This window comes from Atractosteus spatula, chromosome 14 (genome assembly GCF_055471065.1).
Source record: "Atractosteus spatula isolate fAtrSpa1 chromosome 14, fAtrSpa1.hap1, whole genome shotgun sequence".
Taxonomy (NCBI): Eukaryota; Metazoa; Chordata; class Actinopteri; order Semionotiformes; family Lepisosteidae; genus Atractosteus; species Atractosteus spatula.
Window position 1 is genome coordinate 28,512,852 of NC_142719.1, and position 19,154 is coordinate 28,532,005.

Sequence of the window (19,154 nt, forward strand, 5' to 3'; positions counted from 1 at the left end):
TAGTACAGTGAGAAATGTCAACTCCATACGGCTACGTGCAATTATGCCAACAATTGAGGTTTCAGGTCAAGTAAGCGGTACCTTTTCGGAGCATTTCAATCATTCTTCGCCTACTGCCCCACCCGACGCTGTCGCAGTAGCTGTCCTTTCAGCACCACGGGTGGCTCCTGATCTCTCACACCTGGTCTGGAACATTGTTATTAAAATATTGCCCGGAATATTGTGCAAGCGTTCAGCGCAAACTTTAGTGTTTCTTCCAGTTACATTGTTTCATGGCATTGCATAAATTACCTTTAAGCATGAACACTTTAAGCCCTTAGACAATATAGGCTTTATTTGTACAGTTATTCAGAAGGGTGGCATGTCTACTCTGCCCATCTTTTGTCTTTGTCTCGAGCTACCTTTTTTCAAGCTACTCTGATATTAACTTCTTAATTTTCCAATGTTTTTAGTTATTACCATTATCGGTGTCTAATTTTATTATTTTTAAGCATTTTGTGAATTTCAATCCTTCAAGTTCTGTATGACTTATGGGCTTAATTAAAGCTGTTGAAATGAATAATTATTTGCATTTGCTTTAACTAAGGTATTTCTAATACATAGGTAGTTGTTTGAGATAGTAATAACTGTGAAAAATAAAACTCTTTAACACGTTTTTAAAGAACAGCATTTCTTTTTTTTCACCTGGATATTTTTGTTTTATTGTTGTGGCATCAATTTCCCTTCGTGATCAATAAAGTCTCTATCTATCTGTGAATTATTTTTTAATGACAAATAATACAAGTTTGCACTTGGATCTTACCATGTTCAAGCCTGTATGGAAACTGAAACCTGTTGCATTAATCCCTGGTTTGGGGTGCAATCTGGTTGAATAGGACAAACTATCATATGCTGTTAGAATTCAACAGGTCTCAGGGTCTCCAACAGTGCTCAGGAACAAATGCACTTGGCAGAAGCTCAGTCAAATGCTGCTCAATGAACACTTTAGACAAGATAAACAAATGGAGGCAGATTAACTAATTCATCATCACATGTCATAAGTATGGCCATTATGCATAATTGTGTTTTATTCAAGTGCTGGATAAGGTCCCTTTTCAGGCCATAAAGGCCCATAGGGGAATGGAAGGCAAGAGCCACCATTTGTCTTGACCACCCAACACTGGAGGTGATGTGGTCAGCCTATTACCCCAAGTACTCTTTTAGAAAGCAGGCTGAGTGGACCTGGGAGCCATCTAGAAGGAATTAAAGCAAGCTATATCCCTACCTGGGATTGAACCTGAGACCTTCCAGTCAGGAGCTAGACACCCTTGCCATCTGAGCTACCAGGGCTTCTCAGTGTTGGATACTTTGTATAAATAGCCCATTTATGAAATATATTTCTATGTTTTAAGGTGGCTTTGATCTGGTGATGATTTGCCAGTAGTTGTGGATAATACTGTAGGTAAATTTACAAAGGTTTTAGGTGTCAAATGTGGTGTCCTCTCCACTTCTTATAGCCTGAGTTGTGTGCTATCATTTCTTGCCAGCACTGTACTTCAGATTCAAGCTGGAAATCAAAATGACAAGCTAAACACTTCGTTTTAACACCACAAAGTGCTTACTCTGTGCTACATCATTAAGGCTGTAATTGCACAGAGATGCAGCATTGGAGATGTGAGTCACTGCCACTGCAGACAAATAGGAGCTACTAAAAAGTTAGAGATGTGCCTTAGTGTTGTGTGCTTGATAGTTGCAGTCAAACGCATCTGACCTTACTAAGGTCAACAAGAGTTTATCTCAGTGGATTTTAAAGAAAGCCAGACGCTGACTTTTACAGACAAAGTCAGGATCAGTGCTGGTCTATAATCTGATATAAAGTAATCAGCTTTACATCATCTGTATTTATCTCTTTATTCAGAAAGACCTTCACAGTGAGGGCTCAATAGCAAGCAAAATGATTTCTCATGCAGAAACTCCTCAAATAACCTACACATAGATGTACAGCTTGTTATAATTGTCTGGTATACTGTTTTAAACATAACATGTGGTTTTAAATCACCACGTTCACTTAGTGTAGTGAAAACAACATTACATTTTCTTTGTTTTATGACTCTTCAGAAGCTGCATATACTGTACAATACTGTACTTCTGACTTACTTTTACAATGCAGTATACTGTATGTGTTTAAGTAGATTACAATTAATGTAATAATATTAGGTTGTACATTAAACACTGGTGACTTCAGCTTTCTTTACATGTTTGCAGCCATTTAGTTCTATACAATAACCATACATTAACATAAGATTCCTCTACAGAACCATGGATGGCTTTGGATTGTCAATTTTGACTTAAAAATTAAACAACAGAGCTGGATGGAAGTAGTGTATAAATGAGAAATATGTAATGGACACTTAAAAGCTCAGTTTAAGTATGATTATATGATTGAAGCCAACAATACTTGATACTGTTTCTGAGAACCTGTCTGATATATCATACTTTAAATCAGTCCATGGCTGCTATGTGATTTTCAATTAAGTGGTATACTGTAGAAAAGATAAGGTTTAGTGCAAAAAGGGAATGATTAATCATTTACAACACCATAAAGAAATAAAAGCAACTGAACAGAAAACCTTTATTTATAGAGAATAATGGATTTTTAAAAATAGAAATACAAATAGCTGAGTACTGTGTCATCCTTCAAACTTAAGATGAATGGTCTTTAAGATCATAATCAAAATTAAAATATTAAATGTTTATTACAAACTCCTCTTTTTGCCAGTATCTTTGGATGGAATAAGAGCAGGACCACAATCGACAACATGGGGAAAAACGGAACAACAACCACATGAAAATGATCAAAGGCTACTCTGACAGTCAGCTGGGAGAGATGCTCAGGGCATGTTCTTATCATAGTATCTACTATTGACACTGTTAGCACTTGGTTATATACGTGTCTGGGTTTGCACATTTAGTCTTTCACTGTGTCAGAGATACTACCTCAACCTGTCCTTCACATCAAATTGTTATACAATGAGATCATATTCAGGGGGAAGAGGTATTCATTTGGCATGAGGTCACAACAGTGGTTCCATGAGATTTTTGAGGAGCAGTGGCAGCACACCTAATAAAGAAGATGCCTGGCACCTCTAAGAAGATAAGTTATTATAGAATTCAGAAGTGAATTAAATTACACCAGCAAATGAAAAAAGTCTGTGATACAACAGTTCTTATAATGTAACCAGATATTTTGCTACTGCCTTGACACATCTAAATAATACTGTATATATTTTGGGATTTAATGATTTTGCATAGGTATTTTTGGTTTTACAGTTTTGTGACAAATATAATTCAATCTAATCTTCAAATGGAATTAGTTCAGTTTAATCAGAATGCTATGTTGTTGTCAGCAAGCATTACAAGACCATCAATGTAAAGTTCAGTATAGATCTATATAGATGAAACAAAAGCTAAAAATTCATTTCCTAACCAGAAGAATGTACAACTTGAAAAAAAAGGCTAAAAAAGTCTTTTTATAGAGCTCATGTGTTCTTAATGATTTTGTTGCTATAGGGACCAGACACATGGTAAACACAAAGCTCCAACTGCATTACAACGAGTTTGAAGGCCTCGCATTCCAGCAGTGATGTTTCACAGAAACCTGTCTGAAGCATTGCATGAACTAGGCTTTAACATCTCTACTAAGCTCACTGATGATAATCATGAATACACCAGTATAATCTATTTTCTGGACTTGGATGAGATGTACAATATTGGAAATAATTATTTTGGGGGGAAAGTGAATTTCTAATGCAAATTATTTCCACATTTAACTCAAACATTTGTATAATGTATAATTCATGCACAATATAATATTACAGAAAATATGCAAAGATGTTTCAATTGATTGAATTAGTAATGTTTATGGGAGCCATTTGCTTTATGCAGAGTTTGGCATCTTGCTTTTGTGCAGTTAATCATTTAAGCAGAATGGTGATCTTAAATGTAACCAAATTGTTTGGATACCATTTGCAACATCTACTGTATACAGTATACCCTCATGTGGCTGCTGATGTTCATGTCACTACTTTGTGGAGGCCAAACATTAGCTTTTCCTCTTTACAAACCAAATACTTTTTCACTACTGTACATTGCCTGTAGGATTGTTACTGCTGAAGGAGATGAAGGAGATTAATGAGGGAACAGCTGGCCTGTATCAGTCAGCTGTCTGGATAGCCCTGAGTTTGTGTAAAACTCCAAGACCCATAACAGAGATACAGCTCAAATGTACCGATGACACCAGTGATTCATTCTAGCTGGTGTACATCGCCTGGAGAGAGACGTAAAAGCCAATCATATAAAAAATATGCAAAAAATCTATCTTAATGTTCTAGAATTAACATTACACCTGTATTTGGAGACCAACTTAAATAGTTACTACAAGTTTCACACACCATCCTCAAATTTGTACATACTGTACAGCATGAGAACTAAGCATTAAGACTGCCATGTGCTAATAGGTGTAACCTTTATTACAGTATCTAACATTTTGACCTCTAGATGCTTGTCATGTGTTCACATATTTAGCACTTTGCAATGACCAGACAGATCAGATCTTGGGTCCTGTCACTAGATTACTGGGACTCTTATTCCATCAAACTATGGCACACAATTGGTTAGTCAGTGAGGACTCTCTCAGCTCACCGTGATATTGTGATCTCTGTGTTCTCCAGTTGCTTGCAGGTTTGCAGTGCTGTTGGCAAAGGAAGTAGTGTACCTTTCCGCCAATCAGCAACGAACATTCAGCATTGGGCTGCTTAGCCTGTAACATACTAAAAAGCTTGAAAGTGGGCAGGAGTCTGCTAACACTTCATCATGCTGTCCTGTATTTGATTGCAGGGTTCACGGCATGTTTATAGAATGGACTTCCTTGTTTGTTAACTTTTGGACACTGTTATTTTTTCAGTATATTTTTCAGCCCATGTGGTTTAATTTGAAAGCACGGTGGAACAGTGAATAAAAACATAATGAGAACGTGTCAATCGCACATTCCAACAAATAAAAGAATACAAATTTGTGTGGTTTTATCTGACATTCTCAAAGAAGGGTCTAACCTATCCTTCTTGTCCTTATAATACAATTGCTTGACCAAAGTACGAACCAGAATTCTTCCAGAAAAGCCTCCATCACACAACAAGCAATTCCGAGTTCCGTAGCTTGGCCAAACACTAGATAAGGTGGAGAAGAGACATGATTCAAATAAAGCATTTCACTCATTTAACTCACCTGACTGAGGAGAACAACCTGTCCATGAGTAGGGTGTTGTCAGTACTTCCTTCCTTTAATGAAGGTTGAGCCAACTTGTACTGTGTGTGAGTCAGCAAGAAGTGCAATATTAAAACATATGTAGATAGAAATGGGTGAAGTTAGGGTTTGACCTTCTCACAAGTTTGAGTGTTAGAATCCTTTAGAGTCCTTGTGTGTTAGAGTACTTTAAATGCAGAACATAAGATTGGTTACAAACAAGAGGAAGCCATTTGGCCCAACTATCTTGATTTACTGGTAACATACAGTAGATCTGAGGATTTCATCCAGAAATTTCTTGAAAGAAGCCAAAGTACTGTATAGAGCTTCAATTTCATGGCTAGGTAAATTGTTACTGACCTCTAAAATCCTGGTGTCATGTAGGTGTTACTAAAAATGTAAACCTAAAGCACTTCTACTAGACAGACTTAAACAAAATGTATAGGATGGTATTCATAAAAGGCCGCTTTGACTTTGTGTACAGTAAGTTGTATTTGTACAACTTTAAAAACTGATGAGTTCAGATCAGAAAAAAATAAACATGCTGTATAAAAGTTGCTGTTTACATGCCACTTGTACTGTACTTAAGAAATTACCAGTCAGCTGATTTAAAGGGTCCACTTAGTATTTCTGATAGCACTGCGTAATTTATAGCACTACAAAAACATTAGCAAAATACAAGCACCTCTTACGTTTGTTTTTAAATGGATGTTAACATTTAATGTGAAGTAGGATTCTTTTGTTAAATTCTATCGAGAGTGAAGAAAATCAGACACCCAAAGTCAACTCATACTGTACATACTCTAGTACTGTATTTTCTCAATGTTGTACTTTCATAAAATCTGTAATTATAAAATTTAATTTTCAGTGGTGTCTCAGAACATGGAGGAGTTGGTACCAAAACTTGAAAATAGTACAGTTTTATTTCATCATGCTCAGTTTTGCAGCAGCTGCTTTCACTTGTAATGTCGAACTCATTGCATTTTTTACAGAAATCATATTATTCACTTTAATTAAATTAAGCCCTTTTCACAGGCCTGTTCTGGAGAGCATGACATCAGGGCATGACTTATCAATTTGTGCTCAATTAGAGTTAAGACTGCTTTGCTTACTTGAGGAAGAACACTCTCTCCTCTAATGGGCTTCATTTTTACTGCTTAACCTCTGCTTTTATACGAGCCAACTCTACAGCCTATTGCCTGGCCAAACCCGCATACCAGAAGTTGCGATTATGTTTTTGGACAGTTAATGAGGTTTTTTTTTTTAAAATTGCAAAACAAATGTCTGCACATCCCTCTCAGAAAAGCTGTCCAAATTGGAAAAAAGAAGAAAAAAAACTCTGACATTAGTACTGTATGTATAGTTGAAAATTTGTTTAAAATTATATTATTTCATCTTTACAATTATTAAGGAATAAAAATCAACAAAAAGTAAACTCAGACAGACATTTCTGGTGAAGCAGATGCCCGTCTCTATGCTGGAGACACAGTCCTGGCTGTACCCCTGTGAGACCTCAGAGAAGGAAAGTAAACAGATACAGTATGTGAAAGGACAGTGACTATTTACTTATGGGGAAAACTGTTTGCCTTGCTCAGAGACCAAAGAACAGACAAGACTTAGGGCTCATGGGTGTATGGTGAAGACAAAAGGCACAGACTGTGAGGTTCTCATGTTGCACTAAGGGATAGTTTTCATTCTTCTATTAGCAGGAAAGCTTGGGCCCCTGACTTCACAGTAAAAGCATCCATGTGCCAGGAAAATGCGTTTCCTTTAAATTATAGGGCAGTACTGTCAGTCTGGTAAAAAAAAGGTCAGCTGAAACCCACAGTTATACAAATAGAATCCCTTTAAGATAAAATGCAGTTTTTTAATCACCTCATATTAAAACTGAGATCATTCAAAAAAAAGCTTCACTTTGAATGTCAGCACTACAGGAGTTAATGTTTGCTCTGTCTTCACACCTGCAGCTAAACAAGGCATTGAATAAATGGTCATATTGAATTTGGGATTAATTACCCTTGAACACATCCCACACCAGGAATTCAATTCCACTTTAAGGACACATGTGCTCTCATCTAAATATTTTCATATAGCTTCCAGTTAACAATTATATCATCTAGTTAAAGCAATTCCCAATTCTGGTACAAGGAGTTCTGATGCAGGACACACATCCCTCCATACCACATTCAGCTTCAGCAACCAGCAACCTTCACAATCATACAGTGTGCATGCGACACAATACCTTAAGGTTAATATTAAGCAACAAATATTTAGCTGAATGTGCATTTAATTATAAAAGGGCAGGTCTTCTTTTAAATGGTTTTTCAATAAAGGTCTTCTTTTAAGGAATGCTAATGCTGTTGAAATGTTTATATCTATTCTTTAAAATGTAAGGTCTCTCATCAGATGTGTTTTCAAAAACTGGTCCACAAGGTTTGAAAATGAAATCTGCTTCTAAACAATTGTCAGGCATTAGAATAATGGAAACAATTAGTGTATTCGCTTCCGGTATAGGATACAGGATGTTCCACAAAAAACAAATTCATAACGGAAGCCTATTAGAACAGAGAAATGATGTAACCCGCACTAACAATAAAAATAAGTATCAATTCCTACTGATAGTCTTCATGATTCTCTGATTCACCCTCATATCAACTGAAGAAAGCCGTGTGACAAAAATAAATATGTAAGCAATAATGAATAACTACTAAAACATGAAAATCAGATGTTTTCAATGTGCAGGGGGAGACAAGGTAATCAGAGAAGGGAAAGTAATTGCACAGAAAACAAAATGAGAAATTGCTAATGTATAAGAATTAAGCTGCACTATTGAAAATACAAGAGACTGAGGGAGAATTGTATAAATGTCCTTTAGTAAGGCCAGATTAAATAATATTGTCAGCTTCGTCAACAACTGGAGTTTTTCCAGCAAGAAATACAAATGATCTGGGCAGGAAAATATTACAATGTGAACCAGCACATACAAGTCCAAGCTGTGTACAGTACACATGCAAAGAGAGATAGACTGTCACACACACACAATGTAAAACACACCAAAAGCCCAACTATAGTTTCCTTCCAAGAAGTCTAGTAACAAAACAAATGCAGAAAACCAAAGGTCACTGAGTTTATTTTCTTTGATTTCCATGTTTTTCCCCTGTATGTATAACAAAGAACTGAGAGGAGCCATTTTAAATCAAGGTTCTGTTGGAAGACAAAAGGGTTAACAAAATCCAGGTGATTAGGGAAAGTGAATTACATCAGAAGAAGTCAGAAACCAGCACACATGAATGCCACATAAATAAAAAGAAAAAAGAGGGACAGAGCATTTAAGGCCATCATTGTTGTATGTAAATAAGGTTCGGCACAAAGCTAGGTTGGGTGGAATGGATCTTTCCCCTTTAACGCAAGCTAAGAACATGTGTGCAGCAAGAAATATATAGTTCATAGTCCTTTAAAAAAATTGAAAAGCAAGAGCAGCCAAGTGTTTCCAGAACAGGCACAACACTTTCTGTCTCACAGGGTTTTTAATATTGCAAAGCAAATACTGAGCCCAGGGGTAAAATAAGACAATGACATAATATCAATTACACTGACTTCTTCTTGTTTCAGATGGAAGAGATCATTGAATTATTCCAGATGATAATGCTTGCAGTAAACCAAACTCATCAAAATATTTCAGAGAAACATAGAAAAATGTAGCAAACACATTTTTTTACTATAGCAACACTTGCAGCAATTTTATCTATCCTGTTGAATAGACATAATTAACTAGATGTACTGTAGCAAGTCCAGAGTTCATTACGAGCGAAGTGCAGCTTTTAACTGGAGCAGACCTATTAGCAAAGTATAAACCCATTGGTATATTCCTGCTGGTATAGAATATTTACTGTTTACAGTAAAAAAAGAGAAAAAATCTTCCAATTTGATACTGACATTCGAAAAACATTAAGATCTTTTGCAGCTGTCACCACAATAATGGAGCAGTTTATATGTCAAACGCCAAGAAATTCTATTGTTCAAGCTGCAAAAATTCGAAAGTATTCACAAAAGTAAAGGAAAGCCATTACAATTAATAGACACAGTCATATACATATCAACAAAGGTATATTATACAGTAGGTTAGAGAGTGTCATTTCAGGAAAAAAATCTTGAGACACCGTAACAGACAGTAAGTGTTTAAAAAACACTAGACGTGAATGAGCTACTTCAGTTCTTTGAGATTTTAAAAAATAAAGATGTAGCAGGTTCAGGATATTTAATATTATTTTCTGTCTTACTAGTCAACAGGCTATTTAATCAGGTGGTTTGTATTCTGTGAACCTTGGTGGTACAGTGTTCATGCCTTACAGTGATTGTTCTGTGTTCTTGCTATATGTCACTAAGAGATCCATATAGAGTCACTTGCAGGATCTTTTTGTTTTTCCAGTGTTGTAAGTTAAGTTACAGTACAGTGAGTCTCCTTGATCACAGTTCCTGAGTGAGTTCACCTAGACCCTAACTGCTGAAGGGCCATTTTCTAATGCAGACTGTCTTGTTTACCACCTTTCATGTGGCGTGCGGAAGAGAATCCATAATATCCTTATGGGCTGATGGTTTGTATCATCTCCAAATCTTCACAATTCCTGCATTCATCTCCCAGTCAGGAGTTGAGTGAAGTCTTGCAGAATTCCCCTGCATGGCAGAGATAGGATCTTTCCAACTTTGGTTTGATGTCTGAGACTTGTTTTGTTGATGGGTAACAGGCGAGCACTTGTATCTTCTCTCAAGGTAAAAGTTTACTTGACTGGTTAACACAGGATCAGTTCAATGCAGCATATAACACAACCAGATTGGGTCTTCAGAAAATGTCAGGCAACCAATCCATTGAATGGCTTGTTAAAAATAGATATCAGTAGCCTTTGCTACGTAAATATGGTAAATATACAGTAAACAAGGCTTGGCATATTTTAAGAGAAAAAAAGTTGTTCTGTACAATTTTTCCGCACTGCCATCTAGTCTGCAAAAACAAAATCAAACAAAAGACATTGTTACACAGTGGATCAGTAAAAAATTTGAGAAATGCAATATTAATGAGGTGGGTGATAAGTGGTTTTAAAACAATGACATTGTATAATATAGGATTCCCAAGGCTAAACATTCACATAAAATTACTAAAGTAATACAGTACTGAAAAACAAGTTTTAATTAAATTAAAGTCAGATATGAAAAGGCCTATAAAGCTATAAAGGATATAAAGCTTCTGAAATGCATATATTTTAAATCCAATTCCAGCTGCAGTTTTTAAAAAAAGAGCACAGAAGGCAGATTCACTAAGCACCCCCCTCCCCCATTTTAGAAGTATTTAAAAAAAAACAAGACAGAGACACACTGTGTTGATTTTGTTTTCACTTTTCCAGAACAAATACTGTATGTGGCATTAACCCATCCAAGAGAACGACTCACCTTAGCTGGGAGATGTTGTGAGGATCAAGGCCAAAGGATAAAGGCAAGAGAAAAGAATAAGAAGAGAAACAAAAACTGCAGAGAGGAGAAAAAAAAGTGGGAAAGACAAACATCTGTTAGTGGGAGGCTGAAGCAGGAAAGAACAGCTGAAAATTGAATTTACAGAGAGAAACACCGAGCAAGGAGCATGGGACAGCACCTTTAAGAACATAAAAAACATGTAAAACTAAAGATCTTTTGGCCCATCTAGCCTTAATCCAAGGCTGTGATCCAGCCATTTTGTGAAAGAAACCAGGGTATCGGCTTCAACAAAATGTCTGGGAAGCTTGTTCCACACTCCCACAACGCTTTGTGTAAAGACCTGCTTCCTCTTCTTAGTTGTAAATACACTTTTGTGTACTTTCCAGCTAAGCTCTGGTTCGTGTTTCATTGTTCAATTGGAATAAATCCACCGGGGTTTCTTTGCACAGCCATCATCAACAGGCGGAAAGTAAAAAGTACTAGGTTATACAGTTCTATTTTTTCAATGACTATTCTTAATTCAGTAATAAATTTTCACTTTGATGTATGCATTCATTCGATTCAGAACTCCCAAATATGTTGTATTGCTAAAAAGCATATATCTCTTTTAACAGCAAAACACAGCTGGAAGATTTATACAAAATGAAAACCATTTCTGATGCCATCATAAAACTACTAGGCACGATGTACACTGTAAATACATTTTGTGTATTGCGCATGAAAATATCTCACCTTTTCTTCAAGGTCTTTAATTTGTCTCTTCTGGATATCCGTTTTATCCTCTAGATCTCGAATTCTCTGAAAATAGAAATTAATTTTGTTTTGTACAGTATGAATGTGCAAATGTAACATCTTTCAAGAATCAACTGCAATGACATTTTATTACTGGAGGACACTTACTGCAGTTTTTTACAAAAATATTTCTGTGAGACAGCATAAGGGCAAAATAAATATTATTAACTACTAAAAAAGTGAAGCGAGTGACTCTGTAAGGCATTAAGTTACCCCCCATATTTTGAGGATTTGTATTTTATTTATACACAACCCTGCCCTCTGGTGTGCACACTGAGAATAGCAATATCCAGCTACAACTTGCACAAGGCCTAAAACACCCGAAGAAGGGTCCACAGCCGAAACGTATTTTCTTTCTTCTCTTTTCAGCATTGAATAAACCTATTAAGTGTTCCTAAAATAAGCAGCTATTATCTGTAAAAAAAAAGTATTTTTCTTCCTTCATGCACATGTACAGTAGTTCCCACTTATGCCCTCTGGTCAGTGTTTCATTGTTCATTTGACAGAAATCCGCTGGGGTTTCTCTGCACAGAGCCCACACCAGATTTAATGAATTACGGTAAATGAAAAGTTGCCTGGCCTGTATGGAAATTTCAGACTTCTTCAAGGTCTAATATGTATACAACAACATACCCATTTAGAAAAAAAAATAAGAATGTATTTGCTTATCTCTAAGGTATTTTATAATCCACCCATTTTCTAAGTGCTTCGTCCTGTTCAGGGTTATGGGGAAGCTGGAGACCATCCCAGCACGCAATGAGAGCAAGGTAGGATACACCCTGGACAGGACATCAGCCCATCTCAGGGGACACTCACACAAGCACACATTCACACCAGGGCAAATTTTCCCAGAAGCCAATTAACCTAACACTATGCAAGGAAACTGGAGCATCAGGAAAAACCCACATGAACACAGGGAGAACTAAACACAGATAGTAGCTCAGGTCTAGGTAGTGTACAATAACCCAGTTAAAGTAAGGCAGCGAGGGTGCTTTCAGGAGAATACCTGGTGTGCCTGGTGAAGCAGCTCCATCCTCTCCTGCAAGATCTGGCAGTCGTACTCCCGACTTTTCCTCAACATCTGCCGCCGGAGTTTCTCCACAGCAGTGCGCAGCTCGTCCTTCTGCCTCTCTGTCAGAGATTCCCCGTACTTTATCACCGTGTCCTGCTGTAAGGCATTGTACAGGGTGGCTTCCAGCTCCTGGATTTGCTGCAAAACAATTTGGAGCAAGTTTTTCTTTTTTTACTCTTGAGAATGCCAAACACACCCATTGTCACCCTAGGAATGCCACCTAATTCTTTTACTAGTGCTTGCCAATGATCTGGTATGCTTCATGCACACTACATACAGGTAAATCTCCATTCTCATCATCAATAGCTGAAATTGCAGGACTTCCTTCTCAAACAATAAAGCAAATATAACACAAGGAAGGTCACAAACAAGAAGGGGCCACCATCTGCTGTAGCTTGTTTGGTTGCAAACAGCTAATTGCTTCAGGAATCTCATCCAGGAGTTTCCAGCTGAAAAGCAGAAGAAGAGGGCTCTTGATACATGTATAATTCTGAAAGACAACGTCAACCTATTGCATAGGGATAACCATTGTTTCAGTGTGCAGAAAATGACTGCAGACTTCCCACCACGGATCTGAACTCATACCAATTATTATGAAAATCAATAAAATGAGATTGTATTTACCATGTAGGCCTGGTCCAAGGCTTGCTTCCTATAATCAAGCTCCTCCTCCAAGTAGCCTTTCTGCTTACAAAACATCTCCTGCAAAGCAATCAGAAAAATATTCCAAACTGCAGCATAAATGAAAGTGTACAGAAGTCATGGTTTTCACATCTTGAAACCTGTGCTAGAATAGAAAATTAGTATGGTGTGGATTATGTATGAATAACACATTATTCAACCTATCTGCACCAAGGTTGAAACATATTGGTTGTCCATATAAAATAAAGATGTCATGCTACTGCCTCAATACCCCTGATATCTCTTGCTTTCTAATGCAATGATAGCATGTCTCAGCGCATTATTTTTAAATGGTATGGGTGGCTTTAGTCATCATTATACGGTACCGGCAGGGGTACCAGTTTTAAAAACTCCAGGACAGTGGAGTTAATACCCTCTGCTCTTGCAAAATCTGTTACAGTATGTCTACAGTGTGGATGAGATCTCAGACTAGCTTGCCACATTGAAGACAGGACCGATGTTATTACTGCATCCCTATAACTGTACTAGGATGTTGGTGTGGAGTAGTAGTTAGGGTGCTGGACTCACAAGTGGAAGATAGTAGGTTCATATCCCATGCAATCTTATGTGTGGGTTCAAATGCCAGTTATTTGCATAAAAGCATGTGCCCAAAAATATTTGGCATCAAGGGGACAGGCGGAGTTTCTGAGGAACAGGACTTTAATATATAACTGTGATGGTCATCTCACACACTCACCATTTCAAGCTCCAGATCCAACATTTTCTGATGAAGAGCAGCTTCGGTGCCTTCAATCTGCTGTATCCACTATTGGACAGAGCAAGACAAGACAGGGAAAGTCCAAACAGCAAACAAATGCAGCGCAACTTCATAGACATTAAAATCAGACATTGCATTGGTAACCCTATCATTGTTGCAATTCTTTCAGCCAACAAACTGAATGAAAATTAAATAAATATCATACTAGAAACTAGAAGGAATTTCAGTTGAGAAAACATTTGCAGTTTTACTGATGGAGCATTTCTGATGTTTTATGGTTTAAAGGTATAGAGGATTCACTGACACTGAAGTACCTTTTCAGCGAGTGATAACACAGTGCTTGCTTGTATGATGGCCACTTGCTCTTCATTCCTTAAATTCTGTATGAAAGATATGTAAAGAGAAATATAAAATTAACTGTAATTCTGCCCACAAAAGCGAGTTTATTCTGAAGGATAGTGCCTGAAAAAAACCTTCACAACTGATGAATCACTACTCTGTTCTTAAAGCTCAAGCTTTTGTCTTTAAACCTTTGAGTGCTTTTCTTTCTTTTTTTTGCACATTTCACCAGATCAGGCAAATTTCAAGTAGCTCTGTGTAATGAAACAATCAATATACTTAAGGAGCAACTTATTTTATATTGAAAGGCTAACAATCCATATTACTCTGTGGTATCTTAATACTATATTGTTAAGACTTGTGATTTTCTTTTCCACTTCCATTCTTCATCATGCTTTTTTCTCAAACAACTGGACCATGCAGTTTGTCTTTATAAAAAAGTAATGCACGCATTCAAGCAATAGTGCCGCTATAGTACAGAGTATAGTATAGTATGTGTGTAGCACATGCAAAACAGTACTTACCCCATTGTCTCCAAGTATATCCAAGAGCTTTATAAGATCAGGAATACAAACATCCTAAAAAGGAAAACAAATGTGTAAGAGCTGTGTTATTTATAATAAATATTTCAGTTTGGGAAAAGAACCTTTCCTTTTTGGCTAGGGTAATAATGACAAATATTCAGATGAGAGACCTTAGCATAAAACTGTTTTTTGCAGGTCTTGCACCTTACATAAAGGCATTTTCAAGAACACAACCAATGAACCATTAAAAGACGCCAACCAATCTCAGTAATAAACAGAATAAGATTTTATTTCTTCAAAAACTAGAAACATTTGACACATTTTAAGTCTTTAAGACAATGGCTGCCATTAGCACATTTATACGTCTAGAACTAAATCAAATGGAATATCATCTGTAGTGTTAAGAGCCAAGAATAAAATATTTTAATAAGGCTTTTTGATAAAGTCCCCCATAAAAGATTCATTCTCAAATTACATGTGGTCACTATTTAGAGAAATGTAAGTGCTTGTTTCCATTGAGAATGTGTTAATAATTATAAAATATAGACCACAGATATTGTTGGGGTGATGTAATTAGTGGAGCACCACATGGACAACTGTACAGTACATCCAAATTCATATCAGTGGTTGAGATTCTGTTATAGTTAGTAAACTAGTCAGGTTTGCAGATGATACCAAACTAGAAGGACTAGCAAGCATTGCAGAAGCAGCAAAGGAAATTCAAAAATATTTAGATAAAATTCAAAACTAAGCAAATACTGAACTGATGATGTTTAAGGTGGATAAGTACATGGTATTGCATGCATGAATTATAAATACCATAAATTCTAACCAAATATTCATTTAAAAAACATAAATTATAAATACAGATTAGGAAATGCAGAGATAGAAAAGGGTCCTTTTGAAAAAGACAGAGGTGTTAAAGTTGACACGTTATTTGCATTTTCTAGACAATGTGATGAATTTAAAACAAAAAACAGGAGGCACTAATTTACTCAAAGGATTGTGGGAGTATGGAACAAGTTACCCAGCCAAGTTGTTGAAGCTGTGACTCTGGCTTTTTTTCAAGAAATGGCTGGATGAGATTCTTGGATCAATTAGCTATAAAATGGTCTACATGTTCCAATGGCCTCCTCTCAATGACAACATATTGATATGTTCTTATAGTCATTTATTCATGACTGATTTTTTCATGATCTACTGTGTTGTGAGGCCCTGTGGCCTCAGCCATACCTTCACTCCTTCCTTTATGCAGTAGATCTGCAGAGCACTCACTCCATCTGAGAATGGCTGGTGGATCTGCAGATTGAAGGGTGGAGATCTCCTCTCGCGCTCCTGTAGAGAAAGAAAAATCGACACACAGATCTAACTTTGAACTCTGAGAGCCTGCTGTACTGTAAATGCTGTTCTATTATAAGAGTTTCATACAAAAAAAACTTCTATTTTCATTTAATCATTTTGCATGAGCCATTGTAGTTATAAAAACTGTCCCCACACCTTCGGTTAGTTCTATAACATGAAAATACACATATTGTACAGCAGGTGGAGATATAGGTTATATGAGCAAGTCCCCCTTTCAAATCAACATAACATTTCATTCTGGGTATGCCAGACAGCCCATTTCTGAACAGGCAATGTAACCGAGTGGTCAATTAGTGATGCTGCTGGAGCAGTGAACTGTGTGGAGCTGGTGTCTGAATTTCAATTCGTTCCACAGACTAGGCCTACAGGCAGAGAAGAGGAGGGGGGATAGCATCGGGGTGTTATAATAAAGCTGAACAATAAAGCTGAATAGTCTTTGCTTTATTGTTTAAGAATCCAATAGTTCCCCAAAACAACAAAAAATGCTTAAAAGTTCTTTCATTACCACACTCAGCTCAACAGTTCTTATCATGCCATGATCTTTATTTCCATTCCTAATTCGGAATGTAGTTATTGAGATTTTTTTTGAGACATAGGCAATATTCTTTAAGATCCTACATTGGCACATTAAGGATTCATGAACATGGAGATTTTCAATGCAATTCCTAAAGCAATCTTTTTTTTCCCCACCTTATGTGACTCTTATGCAGTATACAGCGGCAGTGAAGATTCAATGCTCAGCTACACTGAAATCGTGAAAAACTAATACAGGCTTGAAAAAGTAGTCATATTTTATACTGACCGATATTAAATACAATAAAAAGATGAACATTAGGAGCAATGGTATTTGTTGCCTTTTTAACATCTCTCACGTCTCTCACGCAGTATAAAGAGGAAAACTGGCACACCTCCAACTCTAAAATCCGAAACTCGAGCAGCTCATTCTGGTCCTTGGAATCTTGTAGCTCTTGTTGAAGTCTATTTATATCTGCTTCCAGTTTTTCCACCTGCAAAAAAAAAAATACAATAACACAATGATTTATTCATTTCAAATTAATGTTTCGAAGGAACATTCAAACCTCAGCAGCTACCTACCTTATCAAGGAGGTCTTGATTTCTTCGGAGGAACAATTGCTTTTCTTCTACCCATTTGGAATCCTAGAGGGAAAATGTCAGGAGGATTATGAAAGAAAAAAAGATAAATGGATTGATAATATTAATTCAAAAGTAAAACAGTAACTAATTAATCTGCCTTGAGCCCCAAATGATAAACGCATTTGATTGATTACCCTTTGCCATCAACAGGGTAATACATGAGGACAGCCCAGTGCATGGTTTTTAATCCTGAACTTTTCACAGTCAGATTTAAAACCTGCTTTATTCCTATTGGCTATAATTGGCCTATAATTACAATGTCAGACTTTATATTAGAGGACAACTACTCTTCTATTTACAGTACTATTTACTATTCTAATTACTATTACTATTTAATTACTAATTACTATTATACTATTTACTCTTCTATTTGCAGTACAGTACTATTTACAGTACAAATATACAGTATGTATATTTTATTAAACAAACTACTCATAGTTTGTGTTCAAGCACTTCGTGATACACAGAGTATTACTGCTTTGTGTTAGGGAAGTTTGTTCCCTGCATGTCTATGTATTATATACACATCCTTCCCAAATAATTCTATAAAGACATTTTCATTACCCTGTGCTTATTTTTTTTATTTTTTAAAGGAATGACTTAAAAGAATAAAATACATTTCTTTACCTGTCCCTTTTGAGAGATTTCTTTTTCAAGGTCTTCAATTTTAGCTTTATACCTGAGAACTTCAGCTTGAAGCTGTTCATGAGCCTGTATAAGAGAACACTGTGGTCAGTACTCCTTTATATCACATGCTGGCTGAAGAAGAGTTTGCAGTTATAGCAACCTGCCACTAGAGACCGATAGACCGGCTGTAATTTGTGTAAATAGCAACACAGTGGGTGTTAATTATTTAACTGATTAGAATAGTAGTAAAGGTTGTTCCTGCACATTCTCACAATGTTTTTCAAACAAAAAATCCATATGTCACATGTCACGTGTTTTTGTGATGTATGACTTGAGACAATAGAGCCTTTGGACTGTAGTTTATGGCCACCTTGTGTTTTTGATGCATACAGACCATTATGTCTGTAAGGCCTATATAAGGGTAGGATCTGTCAGAGCTACTTTCATTGTAAATCACACATTGCTCACAAGACTGAGTTTCTAGACATCTGACTGAATAGTATGATACACACAGTATGTGGTGTAGACAAATGTTTCATAGTGTGATTCTCTTTCATATTCGATATCTTAGCAGCACAGGAAAAGCAGTAAAAACAGGGAAATTTGATTTATCTATAGACTTGTACCTTACATACTAAAACAAACATACTGTATATAGAGATGTTCAAGTGGGTAGCTATGTCAGTGTGTGTAGGCTGCAAAGGAACAAGTAAAGGTTTATTCCTTGTTGAAAAGTGAAGAAAAGAAACACAATGTTTCAGCTGCGGAGCCTTCTTTAGGTGTGGTTAGACCAGTGTTTCCTGGGTGTGGAAATGGTTTTAGGAGCTTGATTGTTGCATTGATTAATGAAGTACTCTACTGACAGAAAACAGCCGGAGAGGGGAGTCCAACAGCTCTGTTGAGGATTAATATTGTTAATGGCATTGATAACCGGGTTGCTGATGAAGAGGAGTCATCAGCAAAATGTGCTCTGAACCGAATCCTGCAGAAAAAGCAGTTTAGATCAACTTGGGTTTGGGGATATCCAGCATCTTGGGGACTGGTACAAAACTGCTGAGAAAAGTCTGAGGGTATGGTTCCCACAAGATTAGAATAAGTGGAGGTAGTGGGAGTGTTTACATTTTTTATCTATAAAAGA

General features: G+C 36.6%; 1 protein-coding gene across 1 annotated transcript in view; it reads right to left on the reverse strand.

Annotated features, from left to right (window-relative positions):
- Positions 1-8,389: 8,389 nt before the first annotated feature.
- jakmip2 (janus kinase and microtubule interacting protein 2) overlaps positions 8,390-19,154 on the reverse strand; it is a 37,727-nt gene continuing 26,962 nt past the window's right edge. Inside the window, exons 11-22 of the mRNA XM_088931780.1 lie at positions 18,017-18,100; positions 17,330-17,392; positions 17,143-17,241; positions 16,106-16,207; positions 14,873-14,926; positions 14,324-14,389; positions 13,989-14,057; positions 13,235-13,312; positions 12,545-12,748; positions 11,479-11,544; positions 10,726-10,800; positions 8,390-10,279 (exon numbers count right to left, since the gene is read on the reverse strand). Coding sequence (XP_088787906.1) covers positions 10,750-10,800; positions 11,479-11,544; positions 12,545-12,748; positions 13,235-13,312; positions 13,989-14,057; positions 14,324-14,389; positions 14,873-14,926; positions 16,106-16,207; positions 17,143-17,241; positions 17,330-17,392; positions 18,017-18,100 — 936 coding nt within the window. The 3' untranslated portion in view covers positions 8,390-10,279; positions 10,726-10,749. The remainder of the gene's footprint in view (positions 10,280-10,725; positions 10,801-11,478; positions 11,545-12,544; positions 12,749-13,234; positions 13,313-13,988; positions 14,058-14,323; positions 14,390-14,872; positions 14,927-16,105; positions 16,208-17,142; positions 17,242-17,329; positions 17,393-18,016; positions 18,101-19,154) is intronic.